The 18052-nt window shown below is 42.3% G+C and overlaps 1 protein-coding gene across 1 annotated transcript in view; it reads right to left on the minus strand.

Moving 5' to 3' along the window:
* Nucleotides 1-621: 621 nt before the first annotated feature.
* The window catches only part of LOC111955465 (sodium/hydrogen exchanger 3-like), a 63195-nt gene continuing 45764 nt past the window's right edge, over nucleotides 622-18052 (minus strand). Inside the window, 8 exon segments of the mRNA XM_070436249.1 lie at nucleotides 622-782; nucleotides 1361-1507; nucleotides 1650-1730; nucleotides 9812-9835; nucleotides 9930-10072; nucleotides 10074-10099; nucleotides 10219-10236; nucleotides 10238-10340. Coding sequence (XP_070292350.1) covers nucleotides 622-782; nucleotides 1361-1507; nucleotides 1650-1730; nucleotides 9812-9835; nucleotides 9930-10072; nucleotides 10074-10099; nucleotides 10219-10236; nucleotides 10238-10340 — 703 coding nt within the window.

Genomic DNA, 18052 nt, shown 5'->3' on the forward strand with positions numbered 1-18052 from the left:
AGAAAAAAAAACAAAGCAATTAAGACCTTCCATTGATAAAATTGCAATATCTAAAATTGCTATATCTACAATATAAATGTAGGTTCTTTGAGGGGTGAGGTTGTCACAACAAGGACATGCATAAACTTGCTTGTTTGGTGTCATTCTATGGACTTATGGTGAGTGTGGTTTAACTTTTACTGTCAGGCAGCATGGGATCTAAGCGAGCCAGTCAAAGCCTGGGTTGTTAAAGGGATTGGTTTTGTCAGAATTGACCATGGATTTGGACTGCGAGGTCACATGTCCAATCATTCTTATTTGGTGATGCTCTCATGATTATCTCCCTGTGTTACAATGGAGTTGCATACAGTACTGTCCTCTTTCCTTTGAAAAACCTAACCTACAACTAAACACAGTAAGAAATGGTATATGGTGTATAGTAAGGGAATGGGTCAGTAAATTGTGCAAAACCCAAAGCCTTATTTGGAGAGCACAAGGTTGACAGGACCTGGGATGAATTGTCTGGAATACAAGACTATCATTACACAACTGAACAGCACAAAAACATGTCTGATGTTTGCCAACTGGGGTCAGGACCTGGACCCAGGGTTAGGGGTCAAAGGAGGTCAGTTTGTGGAAGGGTTACATGTGGGTTCCCTGACCCCGTCCATCTTGTGTGGAAGGTGGTGGTGGGGGCTCAGAAGTGTCYTCCTGTGTGGCAGGGGAGTCAGCCAGCAGGAAGGAGTGGGTGATGAGGTGCAGCGATGCCAGGCGGTGAAGGTTGCTAGTGTTAGGGTTTGTTCCTTGTCAATCATTGGCTCATTGGTGAAATTAGCATTATGACAATATCTTTAATTAAATCATTCAAAAACTTTTATTAATGCAATTGCAGACAGAAGTTGACAATCAGGAACATAGCACGCATGTTTCCGAGTAAGTTCTGCATCAAAGAAAAGGTCACAAGTTATTTTATCAAACSCGAAGTCCAGCCCTAGTAATGTCTCTGCCTACGTCATTACCTTCTACTCATGAGACCAAAACCATGCCTACAAAGCTATAAAAATAAGGCGTTTAGTGTGTTATCTAAAAGCTTAGCAGTAAATGTCCAAGTTGATTTATAGTGGGAATGTCTGACTAGTCTTATCTCCTTATAAGAGGCAGAGAGAAAGAGAGAGAACTAGAAAACAACTGTGGAACAATATTAAAACCTCATAATGTGTATATATTGTTAATCTGTACTCTAGGACCCTATAGATGTAAAGAGGGAGGGGTCTTATAACCCCTCCCCTTCTATTAATACAACATAAGCATAATCAATTATTCTAATACATCAATCATTTGGTACAGCCTCAATCATGACCCCTAGGTGAACTTCTAACACTAGGCGTCAAGGGCAGTCTCAGCTGAGCCCTCTGAGAAGGGACCACAGCGCTGCTGTCCACCTCGGTTTCAGCCAGCCATGGCGGAATCTGCTGCATTGGTGGCATGGGGTCCATCTCTGCATTGAGGGCTGGGTTCACGATTCCAGCTAGACCAGGAAGGAGATTTCAATGAATTGAAAGATCTCTAAGAGGTGAGCTTATTGTTGTTTAGTGACTGAGGTGTTTGGGTCTGACTGACATGTTTAACTTGGTTTACTTAAGTAGTTTTGAGTTGATGTTAAGACTTACCACCTCTACAGGCTCTCATGGGGAATGAACCGTCAGCAGCCTCGCAACCAGAGGCACTGTCTCCCTCAGAAAACTTTCCATCTGAAGGCAGAGAGAAACAGCCAACCAGAAAACACTTAAGTTATGTTATTTATGCAGAGGTATCTAAACCTGAATGGCAGAAAGCAAATGTAATCAGCCTCATCTTTTTTCGCCCTGGTAGGTCTTGGATTGTGGTGGTATTTGCGTCCCTCGCCCTTGCAACCATAAAAGTTTAAAACGATGAATATATAGTTACATCATACACTTTTGTTTATATTGAACTGTTCATCAATAATAAAACGCAATATTTTACAGTATGTTAGAAGTACTTAAGGTAAGCAAATTGGCTGGACCCAGTACAGTTGTAGTGACATGTTTTGGGGATTTAGAGATCTATCTTGAATGCTAAGTAAACAAAATTATTGAATACATTGTATAGGTCAATAAAAACAAAGGCTATTAAAATATATATATATTTTTTTACAAATATGATACTGTATGTGTCAGTAAGCTTTGTCCTTGGAAATTACTCCAAAGACATACAAGGACCATGAGCATTCCCTCCAGTTAAACTTAGGAGGGGTTTACATTGAAAAGAAAAGTACTAGCTAATCACACCCATTTAGTATGTTAGAAAATTGAGGATTGCATTGATAATTTGGTGTCTAAATTTAACCGGTGTGAAATGGTTAGCTAGTGTCATGGAAAATTGCAAGATGATGTTATAATGCTTGTATTACATTATAATATTTGTTACATTCGACAGAATAGAGTATTGTGTGTGTGTGTGTTCCACTGAGGATGGGCCTCTGAGATAGCACTGACAGAGGAGATGTATGATGTCTTTGGGTGATAAAACCTAAAGAGCATTCCAGATAACATGAGGTAATGGTTCTGTGCTATGAAGTACCAGGAACGAGAATTAGAACCTCGTCTGAGGGACCAAACTGAACGATAATTTATAGCGAATGTTATCTGGTTAAGGGATACTCCTTTCTCAAGTAAGAGTCCCTTTGTGAAGAGTTCCTAAGATCTGTGGTTCGTCATGTAGGTTGAGAGAGGTGTATCTTGGCTATAAAAGATCTTTGTAATTTTCTGTAGTCACTTTCAATGGTTCATTAGAGATAGCGCATCATTGAAAGTCAAAGGCTATTGCAAAGCTTATTAAAGATGTAGTTTAAGTATAACTCTGACTGGTGTGTAGTTTGTAACTCTACTCATTTGGTAAAGCAGAAAGATGCCACCACACTAGATAGCAGTGCACGCTAGAGGCATTTCAATTGTTGACCACTCGCTTTGAGACCTTCAAATAGCTGTGGCTTTTGTGGAGCGATAGGTAACGATGCTTTGTGGGTGACTGCTGTCTATGTTTGCAGATGATCCCTGGTTCAAGCCCAGGTTGGAGCAAAGAAGAGGGACGGTAGCAATACTGTTATATTGGTGCCGTGACCCGGGTGAGTTTAACTGGTGTGTGCTAGTAGCATTTAAATCGTTGACTGTTGTCGATGTGTGCAAAGAGTCCCTGGTTCGAGGGAAGGAAGCAATACTTCTACATAAATACAAAGTGTCATTGGTGTTACTCAATTTAAAATAAGGGAAATTACATTATGGGCAAAATTATTAATCATAGCGCTTTAGTAAATCATGACCTCCATTAAAGAAAACCCTCAATTACCAAAAATGTGTCATTGGTGTTACCGTCATTGGTGTTACTACTCTCTGGTGGCACAATGTTATCATAATGRTAGTAAATAAAGTCATTAAGCTGCCATATTACAGTGCCTTCAGAAAGTATTCACACCCCTTGACTTTTTCCACATTTTGTTACACACAATAACTCATAATGTCAAAGTGGAATTATGTTTTTCAAAATTTTTACAAATTAATTTAAAATGAAAAGCTTAAATATCTTGAGTCAATAAGTATTCAACCCYGCTGTTATGGCAAGCCTAAATAAGTTCAGGARTAAAACATTTGCTTAACAAGTCACATAAGTTGCATGGACTCACTCTGTGYGCAATAATAGTGTTTAACCTGATTTTTGAATGACTACCTCATCTCTGTACCCTACACATACAATTATCTTTAAGGTCCCTCAGTTGAACACTGAATTTCAAATAGGTTCAACCACAAAGACCAGGGAGGTTTTTCCAATGCCTCGCGAAGAAGGGTAGATGGGTAGATTGGTAGATGGGTAAAAATAAAGCAGACACTGAATATCACTTTGAGCATGGTGAAGTTGTTAATTACACTTTGGATGGTGCATCAATACACCCAGTCACTACAAAGATACAGGCGTCCTTCCTAACTCAGTTGGCATAGAGGAAGGAAACCACTCAGGGATTTCACCATGAGGCCAATTGTGACTTTAAAACAGTTAGAGTCTAATGGCTGTGATGGATCAACAAAGGAGGAAGACTGTACAAAATAAAATGATTCCAAAACATGCATAATGTTTGCAACAATGCACTAAAGTAATACTGCAAAAAATATGGCAAAGCAATTAACTTATTGTCCTGAATACAAAGTGTTTATTTTATTTTATTATATTAGCAAAAAATATTAAATTTTATTTGAAAAGGCAAGCCAGACAAAATTAAAGAGGCCTATTTATATAATAAATTTGGGGGGGAAGAAATTATTAAATATTAAAGCATTACACTTCTCACCAAAAGCTTCAAGAAATATTWTTTTTACTAAATAACCTAAAGTTTTTTTTTTTAAAGTTACAAAATAACTAGGCTATATACATGGGGTACGGTATTAGTCGTGGGTTCGATCCCCGTTCTGGCCATGAGGTAACTTTTGAGTGTCAAAATCGTGAGTCACTTGCATGTGTATGGTCAAGTGTGCCACAGAATTACTTTTAGCGACTTGCCGAAATAGCTCAGTTGGGAGAGCGTTAGACTGAAGTCATAAAGGTTTCTGTTTCGATCCCGGTTTTTGGCATTTTTCTTTATCCTCTGCATTGGCTTCAAGGAAACTTCCCACAGCTTTGTTTGTGGGCATCAATTGTGTGTGCTACGCTGCTCCTCTGAAAGTAAGTCATGTCATTCTTTTTCATCTGACATTGTGACATCAGTGTTACATGAAAGTTGCTTGTCATTGTTACATGACAGTAGGTTGTCGTTAGACAAAGCTGCATGAAGWGTGAACGTGCAAGGGTACAGGTTAGTCGAGGTAATCTCTACATGTAGGTAGGGGTAAAGTGACCATGCATAGATAATAAACGGCGAGTAACAGTAGTGTAAAAATAAGAAGGGGGGTGAGGGGGTCAATGTAAATAGTCTGGGTGGCAATTTGATTAATTGTTCAGTAGTCTTATGGCTTGGGGGTAGAAGTTGTTAAGGAGCCTTTTGGACCTACAGTCATGGCCAAAAGTTTTGAGAATGACACAAATATTGATTCTTCCACAAGTCTGCTGCCTCAGTTTTTATGATGGCAATTTGCATATACTCCAGAATGTTATGAAGAGTGATCAGATGAATTGCAATTAATTGCAAAGTCCCTCTTTGCCATGAAAATGAACTGAATCGCCAAAACATTTCCACTGCATTTCAGCCCAGCCACAAAAGGACCAGCTGACATGTCAGTGATTCTCTCGTTAACACAGGTGTGAGTGTTGACGAGGACAAGGCTGGAGATCACTCTGGCATGCTGATTGAGTTCGAATAACAGACTGGAAGCTTCAAAAGGAGGGTGGTGCTCGGAATCATTGTTCTTCCTCTGTCAACCATGGTTACCTGCAAGGAAACACGTGCCGTCATCATTGCTTTGCACAAAAAGAGCTTCACAGGCAAGGATATTGCTGCCAGTAAGATTGCACCTAAATCAACCATTTAATCGGATCATCAAGAACTTCAAGGAGAGCGGTTCAATTGTTGTGAAGAAGGCTTCAGGGCAGCTCAGAAAGTCCAGCAAGTGCCAGGACCTTCTCCTAAAGTTGATTCACCAGTACAGAGCTTGCTCAGGAATGGCAGCAGGCAGGTGTGAGTGCATCTGCACGTGTAACAGTTTAACTTTAGTCCGTCCCCTCGCCCCGACCCGGGCGCGAACCAGGGACCCTCTACACACATCAACAACAGTCACCCAAAAAGCATCGTTACCCATCGCTCACAAAAGCCGCGGCCTCTTGCAGAGCAAGGGAACCACTACTTCAAGGTCTCAAAGTGAGTGACGTCACAATTGAAACGCTATTAGCGCGCACCACCGCTAACTAGCTAGCCATTTCACATCGGTTACACACGCACAGTGAGGCAAAGACTTTTGGAGGATGGCCTGGGGTCAAGAAGGGCAGCAAAGAAGCCACTTATCTCCAGGAAAAACATCAGGGACAGACTGTATTTCTGCAAAAGGTACAGGGATTGGACTGCTGAGACTGGGGTAAAGTCATTTTCTCTGATGAATCCCTTTTGCGATTGTTTGGGGCATCCGGAAAAAAAGCTTGTCCGGAGAAGACAAGGTGAGCGCTACCATCAGTACTGTGTCATGCCAACAGTAAAGCATCCTGAGACCATTCATGTGTGGGTTGCTTCTCAGCCAAGGGAGTGGGCTCACTCACAATTTTGCCTAAAACACAGCCATGAATGAAGAAGGGTACCAACACATCTCCGAGAGCAACTTCTCCCAACCATCCAGGAACAGTTGTGACGAACAATGCCTTTTCCAGCCTGATGGAGCACCTTGCCATAAGGCAAAAGTGTAACTAAGTGGCTCGGGGAACAAAACATCAATATTTGGGTCCATGGCCAGGAAACTCCCCAGACCTTAATCCCATTGAGATCTTGTGGCAATCCTCAAGAGGCGGGTGGACAAACAAAAACCCACAACATCCAAGCATTGATTATGCAAGAATGGGCTGCCATCAGTCAGGATGTGGCCCAGAAGTTAATTGACAACATGCAGGGCAGATTGCAGAGGTCTTAAAAAGAAGGTCAACACTGCAAATATGACTCTTTGCATCAACTTCATGTAACTGTCAATAAAAGCCTTGGACACTTATGAAATGCTTGTAATTATACTTCAGTATTCCATAGTAACATCTGACAAAAATTCTAAAGACACTGAGGCAGCAGACTTTGTGAAAAATTAATATTTGTGTCATTCTCAAAAACTTTTGGCCACGACTGTAGACTGGCGCTTGGGTACCGCTTGCCGTGTGGTAGTAGAGAGAACAGTCTATGCTTGGGTGACTGGAGTCTGACAATTTTTTGGGCCTTCCTCTGACACCGCCTAGTACATACAGTTGAAGTCGAAAGTTTACATACACTTAGGTTGGATGTCATTAAAACTCGTTTTTCAACCACTCCACAAATTTCTTGATAACAAACTATCGTTTTTTGCAAGTCGGTTAGGACATCTACTTTGTGCATGACACAAAGGAATTTTTCCAACAATTGTTTTACAGACAGATTATTTCATTTATATTTCACTGTGTCACAATTCCAGTGGGTAAATATTACATACACTAAGTTGACTGTGCCTTTAAACTAAGTTGACTCAAAATAAATCAGCCAGAGCTCAGTTTTTTATTTTTATTTTCACAAATTCTGGTTCATCCTTGGGAGCAATTTCCAAATGCCTGAAGTACCATGTTCATCTGTACAAACAATAGTACGCAAGTATAAACACCATGGGACCACACAGCGTCATACCGCTCAGGATGGAGACGCGTTCTGTCTCCTAGAGATGAATGCACTTTGGTGCGAAAAGTGCAAATAAATCCCAGAACAACAGCAAAGGACTTGTGAAGATGCTGGAGGAACACGTACGAAAAGTATCTATATCCAAAGTAAAACATCGACATAACCTGAAAGGCCGCTCAGCAAGGAAGAAGCCACTGCTCCAAAACCGCCATAAAAATGTTTGCAACTGCACATGGGGGAAAAAAATCATACTTTTGGAGAAATGTCCTCTGGTCTGATGAAACAAAAATAGAACTGTTTGGCCATAATGACCATTGTTATGTTTGGAGTCTGGCAGCACCATGTTGTGGGGGTGCTTTGCTGCACTTCACAAAATAGATGGCATCTGAGGTAGAGAATTATGTGGATATATTGAAGCAACATCTCAAGACATCAGTCAGGAAGTTAAAGTCAAGGTATTGGAGTGGCCATCACAAAGCCCTGACTCCATTCTCTAGAAAATTTGTAGCAGAACTGAAAAGGCGTGTGCAAGTAAGGAGGCCTACAAACCTGACTCAGTTACACCAGCTCTGTCAGGAGGAATGGGCCAAAATTCCACCAACTTATTGTGGGAAGCTTGTGGAAGGCTACCCGAAACGTTTGACCCAAGTTAAACAATTGAAAGGCAATGCATCCAAAATATTAATTCAGTGTATGTAAACTTCTGAGCCACTGGGAATGTGATTAAATAAATAAATGCTGAAATAAATCACTTCTATTACTATTATTCTGACATTTGTCACGTCCTGACCTGTTTTCTATGTTTTGTATGTGTTTAGTTGGTAGGGTGAGTTGGGATGGGCAGTCTGTGTTGTTTTGTTCTATGTGGGAGTGTGTTGGTTTAATTAGCCTTATATGGTTCTCAATCAGGGACAGGTGTTATTCATTTCCTCTGATTGAGAATCATATATAGGTTGGCTGTTCTCACTGTTTGTTTGTGGGTGATTGTCTTCCGTGTCTGTGTCTGTGCACCACACGGGAACTGTTTTCGGTTTGTTCGTTTTATGTAGTCTATTCCTGTTCGTGAGTTCTTTCGTGTCTTTATGTAAGTTCCCATGTTCAGGTTTCGTCTACGTCGTTTTCTTATTTTGTAGTTATTCAGTTGTTCTTCGTGTTTCGTCTTTATTTAATAATTCATTATGTCATCATACCTCGCTGCGTATTGGTCCACCGATCCTTCTCTCCTCTCTCGTCCGAGGAGGAGGAAGAGCTAGAGCACCGTTACAACATTTCACATTCTTAAAATAAAGACAGGGACAGGGAAGTTTACTAGGATTATAATGTCAGGAATTGTTTAAAACTGAGTTTAAATATATTTTGGCTAAGGTGTATGTAAACTTCCGACTTCAACTCTAGGTCCTGTATGGCAGGAAGCTTGGCCCAGTGATGTACTGGGCCGTACGCACTACCCTCTCTAGCGCCTTACGGTCGGATACCAAGCAGTTGCCATACCAGGCGGTGATGCACGACCGGTGCAGCTGTATAACTTTTTGAGAATCTGAGGACTCTTTTCAGTTCTCCTGAGGGGAAAGGTGTTGTCGTGCCCACTTCATGACTGTCTTGGTGTGTTTGGACCATGATATTTGGTTGGTGATGTGGACACAAGGACTTTGAGCTCTCAACCTGCTCCACTACAGCCCCGTTGATGTGAATGGGGGTGTGTCAGCCCTCCTTTTCCTCTAGTCCACGATCAGCTACTTTGTCTTGCTTACGTTGATGGAGAAATTGTTGTCCTGGCACTGCTTGGCCACGCGAGTTGTGGGTGAACATGGGAGTACAGGAGGGGACTAAGCATGCACCCCTGACGGGCCCAGTGTTGAGGATCAGTGAGTCAGATGTGTTTGTCAGGAAGTCAGGATCCCAGTTGCAGAGGAGGTGTTTTGTCCCAGGGTCCTTAGCTTAGTGAGTACTATGGTGTTAAATTCTGAGCTATAGTCAATGAAATTCCTTTTGTCCAGGTGGGAAAGGCCCTGTGGAGTGCGATTGAGATTGCGACATCTGTGGATCTGTTGGGGCGGGATGCGAATTGGAGCGGGCTAGTGTTCCGGGATGATGGTGATGTGAGCCATGACCAGCCTCTTCAAAGCACTTCATGGCTACCGATGTGAGTGCTATGGGCGGTTGTCATTTGGCAGGTCACCTTCGCTTTTCTTGGGCACAGGACTATGGTGGTCTGCTTGAAACATGTAGATATTACAGCCTCGGTCAGGGAGAGGTTGAAAAAGTCAGTGAAGACACTTGCCAGTAATAAAACAAATGTGGAATAAGTTAAGGGGTATGAATACTTTCTGGGGCACTGTAAGTTGGTTTAGAATAGGTTCCCAGAAAATTAGAAAAACACCACCAATAATTCAGAACGCCCCTTCCTCAAGCCTCTTATATAATGCAAAAGAGAAGTGAAAAGAAAGAGCAAAAGAAGTACCTTCATCCCATAAGTAGATGGCTTTTACTGTTATGTCGTGGATTTTCCGTTTGGCATCTAAAAATTGAAATACAAACATACTGACATATATACACTTGGCCTCCAAGAGGTTATGAAGACAAGGGGGAGGGAAAATGTGTGGTCACCCTGACCTTTGGTGGCTGGTTTTCTTCAGGTGATTGGTTTCTTTCTTGGGTGGAGTGACACCTATTTTGGCTGACTTGAAGGACTTTAGACGGCTCATCATGGTTCTCTGGAAGATCTCTTGCACCTCATCTTGTCCTTGTTGACTTCGGGTGCTTCCGACTGTACCTGTGTCTGTGCTGTTAGGTAAAGTAACGAGAGGAAGAGGGTAAAAAAACAGATAGCTTTTTAGCCGCCCCTGAGATGTTTTCTTTTTTTGGGGGGGGGGGGGGTCTAATTGTCTTCAACTAAGAAATACCTGTTTTCTTGCTTTGTAACAAGTGCTGCTGCAGTAGATGGTGTGCATTAACGTCCTCTGACTCCCTCATCTTCAGGTCCTGCTCATGCATGTCCAGGCAGACAGAGGGTGTACTGTCCCATCTAGAAGGGAAGAAACATAAATGTTCACTGTTGGTCATTTGCTGSCCACTGGAGGGCAGACTCTGAAAACCTATTTGGGCCCGGTTTCCCAAAAGCATCTTAAGGTTCATCRTTAGAACCCTCGTAGGAGCATCATTAAATCTCTGAGCTGTTTCCCAAAACCATCGTTACTAAAGTTGCACTTGGCAGGTAGCMTAGTGGTTAAGAGTATTGGGCCAGTAACCGAAAGGTCACTGTTTCGAAACCCCAAGCCAACTGGGTGAAAAATCGGTCGATGTGCCCTTGAGCAAGGCACTTAACCCTAATTGCTCCTGTATGTCGCTCTGGATAAGAGCATCTGCTAAATGACCAACATTTTAAAATGCTTGTTATTTACTGACTGCCTCAGACCACTTGTGGAACAATTAAGTGCGCTGTTAAATGTGCTTTTTCCATACCACGCCACTTTATACACAGAAGATCTCCGCTAAACATTGAATCAAGACGTTTATCTGTCTCTCTGTGACGGCGATAACTTCACAACGAAGTTGACTACAAATACAAAGTTGCCAATGTTGTCGCAATTGTTACAAACAAGCGAGGGATGAAAAGACTTCAAATGAAAACCGAGATGAATGCATTAAAAGATAAATAGCCTACAGTATAGGCCACATAGGCCTATATAATTCAATATTGAAATAAATTGTTCATTCAACTGAGTTCTATTTTTTTTGCTAAAATAGGTTTGTAATTTTAGCCTCAATATATTCCATGCACAATTATGTGCCAAGTCTTCATTTAGTGCATTATATTAGTGTAAGCATTAGAATAAGCCACCTCAAYAATTGCAGCCATAGATTATATCTTTCTAAAAGCTGATCCGTCATCAGTATTGTGGAATAATTATAATGTTAAGGTATGATTTGACTGGATAAAGCAGATCCGAGAGCAGCACTGCCTTTCTTTCGATCCTTTCAGTATTGACACATACCTCAACGATACACTTTAACGAACGTTTAACGAATGTTTTGGTTAATGCATGTTATATCATCGGCCGTTGTAGGAAAGACGCATCTTTAAAACACTTTAAGACACTCATACGCCTAARTTCCATTGCTAATGGGAAACCGGGCCCTGACTTACATATTGTACAAAGTCAAAAACGTTGTAGTGTCAGGCCCAATTCCAAATCAACACCTAAACCCTAAGCATTTGTGAAAATCTGAATCGATTCGACAGGTGTAAGCACAGGTAGGTAAGCAATGTTCAGGTAGGTAAGCAATGTTTTAATTCCTCCACTTTGCCCTCTGATAGGCTAGGTGTAAGTTGTAGTCAGTGGCAGGCACCTCGTGGCTGGTGTAAGACGAGGTGAGATTTGAGAATAAGTTAGCGAGACAGAACTCTTGACTAGCGAGCTTGTGGTTCTGCCACGGATGACAAGGGAGGGTGCACTCTCCTTGTCCATACCCGTGGGCAGTGATGATAAAAATCAAACTAAATTGGTAAATGTGTCCAGTAGAGGTCGGGGTTTGAAAGCAACTTGGCATCGAAGAAAGCACTGGCAACATCTGTGGGATCTTGCATTTTGCAAAATACGGTTTAACAAAGCGTGTAATCAAACAACACTTCAGACGTCATTGATCACATGGTAACGTTACTTTGAAACTATCTATGACTATACCATCGATGCTGTTAAATGAGCAACATAGTAAAAAATATAAATGTTTAAATTTGCAAAATACGGTGACTCCATTGCATGATTTAGGATGTTAAACTCGTCAATTAAAAGTTTGAAATTCAATGTAGCCAGTGTTTCAAAGAATATGTATAAAAAATATATATAAATACAGGGATTTTATACGGTGTCTCCACAAGATGAGAAACTCACCACTGTTCTACAGGCTGACCCACCTGTCAGGTAGGATGTAGGGGAGAATATCTAGACTGTCTATAACAACCCATGTAGTGTCCAGCAGAGGTACATTTTTGGGAAGTCACAGCGGGATCCACTGAGGGATCAAGTAAAGCTTTGTACGTTGATAAGGTCACATGACCTTACGTTGATAAGGTCACATGACCTTATCAACTTTGCTTTGGGTTTGAATTAAACTTTTAAGTCACTTTTAAATATAAAAAAACGTTGGATCCATAATTTGATAATAACCAATAACAACTACCAGAGCTGTTTCATTTACAATCAATTTTTGAAAAAAAAAAAAATTAAGATTCGATACTAGTGTGCTACGATTTCAAGATGGATTCCTCTGCCATGTGGTTCTACACCCTGAGTTCTTTCCACCTACTAAGCAGGTCAAATAATATCTAGATTAAAACAAAGAGGTTCCAGCAGAGGTCGGTGCACTCGGTTACTAGTTCAACACCTGTCAGATGGTAATGTGGCTTCAAACGTCTTCACGTGGTATTGTTACTTTGATAYAAGCATTGGCGCGTTATGTCAATTCAGTAGTGCTTTGAAAATTGCATTAGAGTGTCAGAGCTCAATCATCCCATCACTAGCCGTGGGCTTTTGTTGTGGCAGTTCGTCTTACGTTTGGTAAGCTAACTTTTTGTTTCTTGTTCTGTAAATGTTTTACTGCTCGCTAAACTAAAACACAGCCATGTAAAACAATGGTTTGTGATGCAGTGCTGTCTTCTATGCTGTTTTTGGGGAGAAGCCGTTTGGAAGCCGGGTTGTTAGTGTAGAGGAGATTCGAATTAACACATCCACGCCAGACATAAACCAAAAGGAGAATACACAAGGACCTCTATTCAGTGGCCAGAGAACAAAGGAAGAGGGGGACCACACACAGCAATCTCCCAGCAGGAGTCGTCCTTCCCTTCTTTTGCTCATCTCACACCTGTAGTCTACATCAAAGCTTCTCCTATCAGCAACAAGGGTGGCAGGTTTGAACCAAAGTGCCAGAGAGGGAATCAGCTGGGACCCGATGAAGATTAAAAATGACTGTGGATAAGTACTGGACTTCTGAAATCCTTTGTTTTKGARAGTTCTCTGAAGACCATTAGTTCCAGACAGTATATACACATATMCACATTCATCTTAAAATAGCTAGGTGGGACACTGGCCTCTGAAAGTAAATTTTTCCTATAATCCCTGCCTTGATTCATTCTGAAATATCAAGAATAACGGTTTGAATTTAGTCCCTCTAATCCCCATTACCTATTTGTGACTGATTCTGTAGCCTGAATCATGCCCTTACAATCTCCATGATTCATTCATCCTGTATATCCATTGCTTCACCCTGGTTATGACTAAATAAGTCTTCTTTGTTTTTGTATAATATTTACGGTCTCCAAGAATGCATTGCCTTGTCATTTTGAGAACKTAATTACCTTCAAATKATAAGTTAACTGTAGATATAATTGTAACTATTTTATAGTTTCTTGCTGAATAATACCAAGTGGTGCCCCATTTAATAATTTCATRGTAATAAGTGTGCACACTCCCTTACATTACTGTATGAGCTGAGAGACAGGTATACATACGGTGCATTCGGAAAGTATTCAGACCACTTGACTTTTTCCACATTTTGTTACGTTACAGCCTTATTCTTTAAATGTATTTTTTTCCCTCATCAATCTACACAAAATACCCCATAATGACAAAGCAAAACAGGTTTATGATGCTGCCACCACCATGCTTCACTGTAGGGATGGTGCCAGGTTTCTTCCAGATGTGACGCTTGGCATTCAAGCCAAATAATTCAATCTAGGTTTCATCAGACCAGAGAATCTTGTTTCTCATTTGAGTCCTTTGGGTTCCTTTTGGCAAACTCCAAGCGGGCTGTCATGTGCCTTTTTACTGAGGAGTGGCTTCTATCTGGCCACCACCATAAAGGCCTGATTGGTGGAGTGCTTCAGAGATGGTTGTCCTTTTGCAAGGTTCTCCCATCTCCACAGAGGAACTCTGAAGCTCTGTCGGGTTCTTGGTCACCTCCCTGATCAAAGCCCTTCTCCCCCGATTGCCCAGTTTGGCCGGGTGGCCTGCTCTAGGAAGAGTGTTGGTGGTTCTAAATGTCTTTCCATTTAAGAATGATGGAGGCCAATGTGTTCTTGGGGACCTTCAATGCTGCAGACATTTTTTGGTACCGTTCCCCAGATCTGTGCCTCGACACAATCCTGTCTCGGAGCTCTATGGAAAATGGTTTCGAGCTCATGGCTTGGTTTGGGACCTTATATAGACAGGCGTCTGCCTTTCCAAATCATGTCCAATCAATTGAATATACCACAGGTGGACTCCAAGTCCAAGAAACATCTCAAGGATAATCCATGGAAACGGGATGCACCTGAGCTCAAATGTTATTGGTCACATACACATATTTAGCAGATGTTATTGCAGGTGTAGCGAAATTCTTGTGTTCCTAGCTCCATCAGTGCGGCAATATCTAACAATTCACAACAATACACACATCTAAAAGTAAAAGAATGGAATTAAGAAATATAAATATCAAAGCTGATGCCATGAAGAAAAAAACATGTGTGTATGTGTGTATATATATACACTGCTCAAAAAAATAAAGGGAACACTTAAACAACACAATGTAACTCCAAGTCAATCACACTTCTGTGAAATCAAACTGTCAACTTAAGGAAGAGCAACACTGATTGACAATAAATTTCACATGCTGTTGTGCAAAATGGATAGACAAAAGTTGGAAATTATAGGCAATTAGCAAGACACCACTCAACTAAAGGAGTGGTTCTGCAGGAGTGGTGACCACAGGCCACTTCTCAGTTCCTATGCTTCCTGGTGATTTTGGTCACTTTGAATGCTGGCGGTGCTTTCATCTCTACGTGGTAGCATGAGACGGAGTCTACAACCCACACCAAGTGGCTCAGGTAGTGCAGCTCTCCAGGATGGCACATCAATGGAGCTGTGGCAAGAAGGTTTGCTGTGTCTGTCAGCGTAGTGTCCAGAGCATGAGAGGCGGCTACCAGGAGACAGGCCAGTACAATCAGGAGACGTGGAGGAGGCCTTAGGAAGGGGGCAAAACCCTACTAGATTTACACTATATTTTAACACTATAAAACTTCCACCATGACTTTGTCCTAGTAATCCTTCTGAATCGCCACAACAGAATGAAATTAGCTGTTTAGGTTCTGACCTATTGTGAAATGTGTATATCTACATGTTACCTCTTGGTGGGTTGGGGAGAAAAGAGTAAGCCATTCTAGTTAAATTGTCTTTGTTTTTGTTAGTCTTTAGTGACATGGATAGAAGTACAGTTGCTGTCATCTGATCTAAGAAATTACTCCTGCTTATTATGAAGAAAAATACATCTGTTTAACTTTGTGTAAACTAAAGGTGTGTTTAGAATTATTTTGTTTGTATTAATGCTATTTATCTCTCCTCAGACTAATGTTATTCTGTTTGTCCTGTGGGTACCTTTGCCACTGTTCCCACCCTTGTGTGTCATGGTGTGGACGTCGGCCCTCATACCACCTCATGGAGTCTGTTTCTGACCGTTTGAGCAGACACATGCACATTTGTGGCCTGCTGGAGGTCATTTTGCAGGGCTCTGGCCAGTGCTCCTCCTTGCACAAATGCGGAGTACGGTCCTTGCTGGGGCTGGTTTGTTGCCCTCCTACAGCCTCCTCCACGTCTCCTGATGTACTGGCCTGTCTTCTGGTAGCGCCTCCATGCTCTGGAACTACGCTGAACAGACACAGCAAACCTTCTTGCCACAGCCTCGCATTGATGTGCCATCCTGGATGAGCTGCACTACCTAAGCCACTTGTGTGGGTTGTAGACTCCGTCTCAATGTACCACTAGAGTGAAAGCACCGCCAGGCATTCAAAAGTGACAGACATCAGCCAGGAAGCATAGAAACTGAGAAGTGGTCTGTGGTGCACCACCTGCAGAACCACTCCTTTATTGGGGGTGTCTTGCTAATTGCTATAATTTCACACTTTTGTGCTATTCCCATTTGCACAACAGCATGTGAAATTTATTGTCAATCAGTGTTGCTTCCTAAGTGGACAGTTTGATTTCACAGAAGTGTGATTGACTTGGAATTACATTGTGTTGTTTAAGTGTTCCCTTTATTTTTTTGAGCAGTGTATATTTATTTATTTATTTGGATGAGCAATGTCGGAGTGGCATTGACTAAAATACAGTAGAATAGAATAAAGTATACACACATATGAAATGAGTAAAGCAGTATGTAAACATTATTAAAGTGACCAGTGATTCCATGTCTATGTATATAGGGCAGCAGCTTCTAAGGTGAAGGGTTAAGTAACCGGGTGGAAGATGGCTAGTGATGGCTGATTTAACAGTCTGATGGCCTTGAGATAGAAGCTGTTTTTCAGTCTCTCGGTCCCCGCTTTGATGCACCTGTAGTGACCTCGCCTTCTGCATGATAGCGGGGTGAACAGGCTGTGGCTCGGGTGGTTGATGTCCTTGATTATCTTTTTGGCCTTCCTGTGACATCGGGTGCTGTAGGTGTCCTGGAGGGCAGGCAGTATGCCGCAGTTGATGCGTTGGGCAGCCCGCACCACTCTCTGGAGAGGCCTGCGGTTGCGGGCTGTGCAGTTGCTGTACCAGGCGGGGACACAGCCTGACAGGATGCTCTCAATTGTGCATCTGTAAAAGTTTGTGAGGGTCTTAGGGGCCAAGCCAAATTTTTGCTATTTGCGCTTTCTTCACCACACTGTCTGTGTGGGTGGAACATTTCAGATAATCAGTGATGTGTACACCAAGGAACTTGAAGCTTTCCACCTTCACTGCGGTCCTGTCAATGTGGATAGGGGCGTGCTCCCTCTGCTTTTTCCTGAAGTCCACGATCAGCTCCTTCGTTTTGTTGACGTTGAGGATGATGTTATTTTCCTGGCACCACTCCGCCAGGGACCTCACCTCCTCCCTGTAGGCTGTCTCGTCATAGTTGGTAATCCAGCCTACTATGGTTGTGTTGTCTGCAAACTTGATGATTGAGTTGGAGACGTGTGTGGCCACACAGTCATGGGTGAACAGGGTGTACAGGAGGGGGCTGAGCACGCACCCTTGTGGGGCCCCTGTGTTGAGGATCAGTGAAGTGGAGGTGTTGTTTCCTACCTTCACCACCTGGGGGCAGCCCATCAGGAAGTCCAGCACACAGTTGCACAGGGCCGGGTTCAGACCCAGGGCCCCGAGCTTGATGATGAGCTTGGAGGGTACTATGGTATTGAAGGCTGAGCTATAGTCAATGAACATCATTCTTTCACAGGTATTCCCCTTGTCCAGATGGGATAGGGCAGTGTGCAGTGCAATGGCGATTGCATCGTCTGTGGATCTATTGGGGCGGTAAGCAAATATAAGTGCGTCTAGTGTGGCAGGTAAGGTAGAGGTGATATGAACCTTTTAACTAGCCTCTCAAATTTCTTCATGATGACAGGAGTGCTACGGGCGATAGTCATTTAGTTCAGTTACCATTGCTTTCTTGGGTACAGGAACAAAGGTGGACATCTTGAAGCAWGTGGGGACARCAGACTGGGMTAGGGAGAGATTRAATATGGCCGTAAACACTCCAGCCAGCTTGTCTACGCATGCTCTGAGGACGCGGCTAGGGATGCTAYCTGGGCAAAGACGTCGGTGTCCGCAACGTAGCTAGTTTACCCTTTGTAATCCATGATTGTCTGTAGACCCCGCCACGTACGTCTTGTGTCTGAGCCGTTGAATTGCGACTCCACTGTCTCTGTACTAACGTTTTGACTGTTTGATTGCCTTACGGAGGGAA

This window comes from Salvelinus sp. IW2-2015, linkage group LG31, assembly GCF_002910315.2.
Source record: "Salvelinus sp. IW2-2015 linkage group LG31, ASM291031v2, whole genome shotgun sequence".
Lineage (NCBI taxonomy): Eukaryota > Metazoa > Chordata > Actinopteri > Salmoniformes > Salmonidae > Salvelinus > Salvelinus sp. IW2-2015.